Source organism: Gavialis gangeticus, unplaced genomic scaffold (assembly GCF_001723915.1).
Source record: "Gavialis gangeticus isolate Ggan-Ray unplaced genomic scaffold, GavGan_comp1, whole genome shotgun sequence".
Taxonomy (NCBI): domain Eukaryota; kingdom Metazoa; phylum Chordata; order Crocodylia; family Gavialidae; genus Gavialis; species Gavialis gangeticus.
The window spans coordinates 193135435-193144721 of record NW_017728992.1 but is presented as its reverse complement, the minus strand read 5'-3'; the positions used below and the strand labels follow the sequence as shown (position 1 = coordinate 193144721).

At 44.7% G+C, this 9287-nt stretch overlaps 1 protein-coding gene across 1 annotated transcript in view; it reads right to left on the bottom strand.

Annotated features, from left to right (window-relative positions):
* The window catches only part of TG (thyroglobulin), a 257089-nt gene that overhangs the window by 35343 nt on the left and 212459 nt on the right, over window positions 1-9287 (bottom strand). The window contains exons 43-44 of the mRNA XM_019519642.1: window positions 3525-3689; window positions 2429-2596 (exon numbers count right to left, since the gene is read on the bottom strand). Of these exons, the coding sequence (XP_019375187.1) occupies window positions 2429-2596; window positions 3525-3689 (333 nt within the window). The remainder of the gene's footprint in view (window positions 1-2428; window positions 2597-3524; window positions 3690-9287) is intronic.

Below are 9287 nucleotides of genomic sequence, written 5' to 3'. Positions count from 1 at the left end.
GAATCTTACCAGGCAGGCTGCCTCAAGGCTGCTCATTTGGGGCTTTTAGGGTCCCTGGGCCTGCTTCAGAGTCAGCAACCTAGAAGCACCACATCTCGGATCTGGGCAGTTTCCACAGAGCAGAAATGAAACACTGGGTTCAAGGAGTTCACATGACATTGCCAAACTGAATGTCTTGCAGAACCCAGGCATGTGTCCTCGCTGCTGGACCAGCCCTCCATCTTGTAAGTGAGAATGAAGTGGTACCTGGCCTCCTATAAAAAAGTAAACTAACCTTTTGTATATAAGGAGCATTTCCTATTTTATTGCCTTCCTAGCTTAAAATTTTCCTTTCTTTTAGCTTCCTTGGTAAAATAAATAAATCATCTCAGTATTCTGCAGTAATGTCCAGAACGTATTTTAACACTGGGCCCCGTGGCAGCAAGTTTTGATGTTTTGTACCGTTACTATAGAGTGCTGTCACACTTCCAACAGGAGTTACACTGATGCTGAAGTTAAACTGGTCTGTGCTAAGCGAAATCACTGCAAGGTAAATTAGGGCTTTGTTACACCGTATGCTGTAAGCTGCACGAATATTAATTGGCTTAGTGTTGATCAGCTTCACGAAACAATCACACCTTATGGCAAAAAGAAACCTCTTATGAAACTGTGACTGTCCCTCACCTGCACAACTGTGACTTGCCACTACAGGCTTGGTGAGCAGGGGCAGGACTAGGAGCCTATGTAAAATGTTTCTTAGTGCAAACAAGGTCAGTGCTGTCAGTCCCTCTCGCCACCACCCAGCCCAGCTTGCTGCTTGAACTCTGAGGGGTGCAATCCTTTTTTCTGGAGCTCGCTCCCCTCATGCTGCTGATGGTGGGAGCAGTGAGCTGGTCTGGGCAGTGGTGGAAGGCACTGAGGCCATCAGGCACTCTGGAGCTGTGATGCTTGGTCTGCCTGATGTCCCCGGGGGGGTGAGGCACTATGACTGCCCCCCCTGCAACCCAGTGTCCCTACTCACCCTGACTCAGGAGGGGCCACTGCATCCTAGGATGCTGGAGGACTTCAACTTGGGTGGAACAGCTGTGGGGAAGTAGCCATATGGTAATGAAGCAGGAGCAAAATTAGGCAGATTAGAGATAATCCTGCCCTGGAGTGGCATAACTTTAAGCAAATAATGAGTGCTTTAAGCCACTTAAAGGTGTTAACGTGTCGCCAGTCTAGGTGTTAAGAGCTCCAAAAGACTCCTAAACTTACAATGAAACAAGGCCCTTACTGGCTAGCTTCCACCGACCACAGGGTAAGAGCATGTACAAGGGCAGTAACCACAGAGCGGTTCACATGCTGCAAATCCTTGCCCTTGGTTATTTTAGAGTAACTTGCTAAAATGCCCATGCCCTCAGTTTTAGTTTATTGTTTTGGATGATTGCTTTAGTATATGCTGGTCTGCTGTATAAGTGCTCACAGATGTAAATACATGCATTCATTACAGAGGAATTATATGTGGCATAAAGGTAACAGAGAGAAAGCATAAAGGGTGGGATTTTTCACACAAGCATTTCAATAGGGTATAAGAACAGAGAATTGTCTGATGGAAAGGAACAGTTGGAGGTATGCTGCCTCTACCATGACCAGTGCCAGTTGCTTCAGAAAAGACACAAAAGCCCTGTAGTAAAACTATTAGTGTTATAAATTATTATGATTCCACATTATCATATAGAATGATTTATTCCTGACCCCTGCTGGTGATCAGCTTGTGCTCTGATAACCCTTATGAGAGGATCCTAGCTCATGTGTCTGCAGGTGCTATTCTTATTCATAAGTAATTCTAATTTAAAGGAATCCTTGCAACAGGCAGGTGGGTTCACACAACAGAAAAGCACAGGCAATGATAGAGAAATTCAATCAGTTCATCACCTCAGGCACAGAGACAGAAGAGAGGAGTGCAAGAAAGAAATAACCTATGAAATTTGGACCCACAGTTGCCGTTAGAGTCTAAATCCTCTAAGAAGTTCAGAAGGATCAAGATGCAGGGGTTGACTTGGGCCTATTCCTATCCTGGATCATGCCAATGTCCACTTAATATTATAGTATTTCCTTGGCAGTAACGTACAGTAGGAACATTTTCTATTAACATGCTTTTGAGAGACCTAGATGTATTGGTATGTGCTAAATACAGTCTAAACCAATCACTGACTTCTGTGCATTTTGCCTCTTCCTTCAACTAACAGTATCATTACACTGTTACACCGAGAGTGCGATTTCACTGGCTACTGAAAACCAAACTTCTTGTGGGACAACACACAAGTGTATTTTTATGGAGCACAATTCAAGAACTAAGAAAGCCAGAGTATCTGTCTTGCTGCTGCCACACATTGACTTTATTGTTAATATTTACATAAGTGCTTTAACAGCTAAGAATTTTCTCATATAGTAAAACTCAACCTACCTTAATTGCTTTCGCTCTGCTGATTAGCCCATCTTGTTGAGCACTTCCAATTAGCAGATCCACCTTCTTAAGTCGAGTTCGCTGCAAGGCTGCAGCCAAAGGCTCCTGAAGGTAGATGCCATCAACCACTGGACCCCAATACTGAAATGGCCCACTGATGGCCAAGAGCTATATTGGAGAGAGAACAACTGGCTTAGACAACTAACATTGTACCTATGTAACCTAGTTGTGTTCCCTTCCTCATCCCCATCCCTCTTACATTATTCCCTTGCTCAGGCACGCTGTATTTCCTTTATGGCCTTATCATTCTTGTTCTTAACATTTTCTAATGAAGTTAAACTATAGGTGGGCTTTTGAAAAGTGGCCATTGATAACCACTCTCTGCTGCCTTTGAAATCTATTGCAAACATGCCACTAAATGGGATCTGTGTTCTCATCCAAACTAGATCTCTCAAGGCACCAGTACTGGGATAGAGGGAAGCTCAGTAGTGAGTGTCTGGCCCAGACTGAGAATGACTGAAGGCTGCTCCCATCTGACTAATGTTTGCTCAGTTGCCTCCCTAGAACAAACCACTGGGCTGATGGCCTCAGAGAAGACAAGTTCCCCCTGTAAAGTAACTGAAAATCACAGCTGACATGAACTGGGGCCTTTGCTGGCAGTCTCAGCAGAAGAGCCAAGATCAGAGAGAGTGAATGAACCAGTTGGTCCTAGAGGTGTCACATTTGGCTTGGGGATGAGGTCTGGTGTTGGGTTGTGACTGGGGAAGCCTCTGCTCCCCCATGTAGGAAGAACCCCACCCTCCAGGTGGTCAGTACAGCACCATCTGTAAGCCCTGCTGCTTCTGCAGACAGCTAGGCACATGATTCCCACTGACATTAGAGCTTGTCTACATAACTCTGGTTGCAGATTTAAACCCAGCTGGGGGCACATTTCCATAGTCAAAGTGATACTCAAGTCACTGTTGCACTGAAGTGAATGCTGATTTACAATCACTGAGGATCAGACCAACAGTCTTTTACAATTCTGCTTGCAAGTTCCTGCAGTGCTACCTCTATTTCCCACCTATGATACAGATGGACACATATTTTGCTGTACCTTAGTCTGAGCATCATTGAGCGCACCGGCAGGCAGCTGACGGAGGCAGGTTATGGTTTTCTCGCTGCTGGATGAAGGGCATCCTAATTCATTAGCCAGGACCACCACTTGGTTTTGGGCTGTCTTCTTACTAATCACTGACACTGGAGAAAAAGCAGAGCCTCCCTAGAAAAGAAAACAGGCTCTCACTTAGCTGATCACGTAGGTGTGTGCTTCCTCAGTGCATGCTAAAAAATCCAAAATAACAAAGTGCTCAGGCACTGAACAAGAACTTGATTTTGCAAGAGGACCAGTGAGATCCAGTGATTAGAGCACAGGTTTATTTATTTATGTATTCAATTTATATTCTGACATGTCCAGAGGAATAAACCCAGGGAAAATAGTATTCAAGTGAAAGGACAAAAACAAATGGATCCAAGTAGGCCACGGATAAATTCATTCTGGAAGTTAGCCACTAAAGGACTAGGGCTCTTGAAGTCTCCCAACAGAAGGGACAAAACACTACATTTAGGATGGGATTTGGCCAGGGTAGGAAAAAGTCTGTGTGTTGTGATTGCCTGTAATTGGGGACTGAACAGGAGGCCCCTTCCAGTCCAGTAGTCCTAGAATAATATTCACGCCCATGTGATTTGCAATGGCTACAACTTTTGCTGAACCTATATTACAAAGTAATTACTGTCATATGTCTTATGGAGGTGACTGAAGGCAGCGACCAAAACTGAGGCCCCATTTTGCTTGACACTGTAACAACACACAAGTGGTCACACTTCCTGCCCCTTGGGACTTAAAACCAAACTAGTCTTCCTGTTAAGTCTGTCTCCTATATTTGTTAGCACTCTAGGGATAGCAAAAGTTCAGAGAGAGCAATGTTGAGTCCCAAGGCTAATCCCAGTGATGATGATGATGATGATGATGATGATGATGATGATGATGATGATAATGATATTAAGAGCAGGAAGGAAGCCAAGACTATACTTTCAAAGTTCATGCAGAGAGCTAACAATTAGCTGGGAAAAAATATCCCTTTACAGCTGAGAACTTGACCTGGAAGATACCGTGCTACAGTGAACGTGGAATTTTACCATTGCTCTTCAAACTATACTTAATCTTTGAATCAATTAGCCAGAGCAACTATAAGACCAGAGGAAGGATCAGAACCCAGGAATTCCTGGCTTTAACCCCATGGTCATGGTATTGCACTCTCCCTGCCACACACACCTCATTCCCATCCTTCCCCCCTCAACTTCTCACAGCTAGGAAAAGATGGTCCAATGCTGTTGAGTAAGCCACCTACATGCAGGTATATTAGCATAATCTGATAACATCTAACCTAGAACAGCATGGCTGGAAGAGCTGTGACAGTTCAAGTGACTAATTTCCAAACATATAGATCAGTTTATAATAATAACTTCACAGATGCTTTTCCGTCTTAAAAAAGGCAAAAAAAAAAAGGCAAAAAAAAAGCAAAAAACCCCAAGATACATGATATGAGTGAATCTGATCTCCTCAACTGATTAGCTGTTTGCAGTATAAAAGAAATTAAATGCAAAACCTTGAAACCAGAAAAACACAAACACTGAGCAAAGAAAAAAATAAACTCATGTCAAAACTGATTTTTAATCTGATGGCACCAAATATTCGTTTTTTAACAACTGCACCCAGGAGTTAAAAACAGCCATGCCCATTTCTGCCCATCTAAGCAAGTACCTACTGGCTGTGATGACTGAGGCAATCAGCTTCCAAATATAATTAGAAAGACATTATTGTTTGGATGTTGAGCCAGTTGTACGAGCTCACCACATGTAAAACTCCCACTGGGCCTATTTTACTATGCTTCTGAAGGATTTTTCTCTTTTGTTGAATCAGTTAAAAGAAAAAAATGGCATTTGGAAAGAAAGAATAGTCATTTATTCATTAATTTATGGCTGAGCTGCAAGGCTGCTGTAGCTAAGCAAAAGGAAGGCTCTAAGTTTCAAGCGTGTACCTTTGTTGGCACAGCAGAGTCTGCTCCAGAAGGGGTATGATCCCTGTGGCAGGACAGGGACATCAAGGAGTCCTGGGTGCCCAGTTTGGATGGACTAGCTGTGTTCTTAGACAGGCAATTAGCTAGGTGGTAATACCTTACCCCAGCATGGGACTGGTGAACCTTGATTCAATGGTGACTGTCAAGCACTGTGAGATCTGTGAATGAAAGGCACCAGAAGGGCTAGATCCTCTAGCATGTTGAATTCCTTGGGTAGTGCAAAGGAAGGAATGGATGGCTTCACCGCCTCCAGTGGAGGACCTTGTAGTAGGTGTAAAATTTGCAATGTATACTCCTGCTCCTCCATCCCTACAGACTCAGCACAGACTAAGACCAGAGCAATATCACAATTCCGCTATCTCTAGCAGGTGCAAGTTAGAGCATTCTCCCTCCATTGTTCTAGCAAGAACAGAGACTCATGGAGCCATCTGAGAGACGCAAAGTGCCTGGCCTTACAACTGACTGCATGGCTGTATTGTATCCTAATATTGGCACCATTTTCCCCTGCTTAGAGTTGAGTGTGCTCGGCATCTCACAGAAAGTGCGTAGCACACTCAGAATTGTGCTGTTTGCTATTATTAGCAAGCTTGGCAACTTCTCTGCATTCCGCTTTCCCAATCTGTAAAATGAGGCAACTGTCTAGTACCCATTTTTGCAAAGCGCTGCTTACTGCTGGAGAATAGATAGAAAGATAAAGGCCATCTAAGCACAGCTGGGTGCATCTACATATGCACTTTACTGAGGAGCTGACTAATTTGCTCCACAGTAAAACATCACTGCCTACACGTGTGATCATATTATGGCACATTAATTTACTACATTGTAGGATAGTACTGCCTGACGAGCACTATTCTACAGTGGAGTAGCTATGTGTGCTAAAATGCATGTGTAGACCATGCCTGCCTGCCAACTAGTCCTGCCCTGCAGCACCTTCATGCCCCAGCCAGCCCCTCCACAGCATGTTGCGCCAGGTCAGAGCAGCTCTAGGCTGGCAGTCTGACCCCCCAGGCCTCCTGCCAGCCAAGGCTGCTCCACCCAGGCTCAATGTGCTGTGGTCCAGGGCGCACATATAAATGCTGCAACCAGAAGCAATAAATTCTGTCATGAACTCTGGAGTAATTAACATGTAGCCATAAACTGGATTGGAAGGCACCAAGGCCATCAGGCACTCTGGGGCTGTGGTGCTTGCTCTGCCCATCATCCCTGGGGGGCGAGATGCTATGTTGGGCCACTCTGCAGCTGCTACATGTTAATTACACGTGTAGATGCACCCACTAGCCACATCCGGACAAGCATGGCTGTGTGGTACGTGGTGCCGCAGACACGTCTGCACTGCCACATACTGCATATTCAGCTGTTTTTCACTCTGTAAGGTAACAGCATTGGGGGCGGGGATTGACCCATGAATATCCAGCATGCAAAAAAAGAAGCAAAGCAGCGCACACAGGGACAGCATGCACCACTCAAAACCAGAGCCTGGTAGGCCAGAACCATGCTCTGGCTGCCGGCCAGGCTCTGAGTGGCAGGACTGCCACTGCTGCAGCCCCAGGAGGCCCTCAGGTAAGGCTGCTGGGGCGCATGGTACAGATGTTCCCTGGGGAAAAGCAGCAGCGACACAAGGGGTCCCACTGCTGGTTGTCCCCAGGGAGCCAAACATCCAAGCCACTGTGTGTTAAAAATTCAGTTCCATCGAAGGACTGGTTTTGGAGCATCACCTCTAGTTAATTGCTTAATGTACCTGAACATTCTGATTTGGAGGAATTCAAAGAGTAAAAGTGAAGACCCTCTCCCAACAAGGGAACTTTTACTGATTAGAACAGCCCCTCACTCTGTCACACTGCCATGTCCACGTGGTTGGAGATTCACACCTGCAAGACATGCATTGTAAACAAACTTGGAAATGTGAGCTGGACCTCCTGTGGTTGCACCCAGTTATGATAATTAAATGCAACAACTGTTTCAATCAAGACCCTTCCTTCTGATGGTTTCTCTCCTTGTTGTCCCTGAGTAATAGAATGGGTTAAGTACTGGGGGTTTTCATTGGAAAGTGTCAGTCCATCAAAATCAAAACTTTCTGTTCAAATGTAATATTTTTGACAAAGCTTGTCAAAAAGGTTTCCCAGGCCTTGGATGGAATTTCTGGTGGTGGTGGAGAAAAGGGAAAGAAAAAGTGCAGGAGACTCAACCCAGAAGAGTTTGTAATCCAGTGGTTAGGGTATTTCACCAGGATATGGAAGTCCCAGGTTCAAGTCCCTGTTGGTCCTGTTTTAAACCAGGGTCTGCCCTGATTTAAATGCAACTATTCATTGGAGCAAGGCTTTGAATCTGGCTTTTCCACATCTCAAATGACTGCCACAAGCATTTGGCTGTAGTCAAGCCATATCTCTCTCTTTCATACCTAAAGAATATTTAGTTGTTAATAGAAACAGCTCCAATGGGAGAGACCCATGCAAGAACAGATGACAGCTTTGCAATGAAAGTCTTCCCTTAGGTTGTGAAAGACTAAATTAGGAAGAAACAGGGGCTTGAACCTGAGTCTCCTATTAAGTGCCATAATACTAGGAGATTGACATGGGCAATTCTAGGCTTTTGAAAAGTGAGCTATAGATACTGTGGTGCATCATCCAGTTAAAAAGAAAATAGAAGTAGGACTAATGTGCTAAGGGCCTGAGGTTATATTATTCAATTTAAGGCCAAAGAAAAAACAAATATTACTTTATTAAAATATGTGCTAATTTACTATTTCATATACTATGCATACAAACATAACAAGTTAAGCAAAAAAAGGACAATATGTTGTTCATTACTTGTGTAGTCATTAGAATTAAATGTGCATCTCCTTTTTAGATTTATAAAACAAAACTTGGCCTTCTTGAGCATCTTGACAGCACACCCAATATTTCACTGAACGTTATTTCCACAGCTCACTTAATGTCCACCTAAGTTAATATTTCCATACCTGAGTTAATGTTTTTAGCTAGAGTCAAAAACATTCTGCAGGGCCGCATGGTAGGAGCTACATTACCAGGAGGATAGCTTGTTTAAGCGAACATCAACGTCATTAAAGAAAAGACAAGGTTATTAACAGATGTGGAAACAAGAATTTAGAAAGAATCAGGTAGATTAAACAGGTAAGCGACAGGGGCCACGGCAACGCTGGGACTAGGGGGTCAGTACACACATCCACAGGAGGCCTCAAATGCCTCTACACAAACGCTCATAATATGGGAAACAAGCAGGAGGAACCCACCCTACTGCTAGCTGACACCAGCCTGGACATAGTGGGGATCACTGAAACGTGGTGGGACTCGATGCATGACTGGGCGGTGAATGTCAAGGGCTATAGGCTGTACAGGAGGGACAGGATAGGAAGGAAAGGTGGGGGCGTGGCACTCTATATTAAGGAGGAATACACATCCTTGTCAATTAGCAAAGAGTCAGAGGAGGGGCACTCTGAAGTGCTTTGGGTTAGAGTACAAGGCAGTCGAGGGGAAAGAGACTTAACGGTGGGGGTCTACTACAGACCTCCCAACCAGGGGGAAGAGCTTGACCAGGAATTCTTGGGTCAGCTCACAGAGGTAGTGAAGGCTAAGGATGTGGTACTCATGGGGGACCTGAACTTCCCGGACATCTGCTGGGAAGAGCAGTCAGCCAGGTTTGAACGCTCACGTAGGTTCTTAGACAGAGTGCAGGACCTCCATCTAACCCAGGAGGTGCACAGCCCCACCAGGGGAGACGCC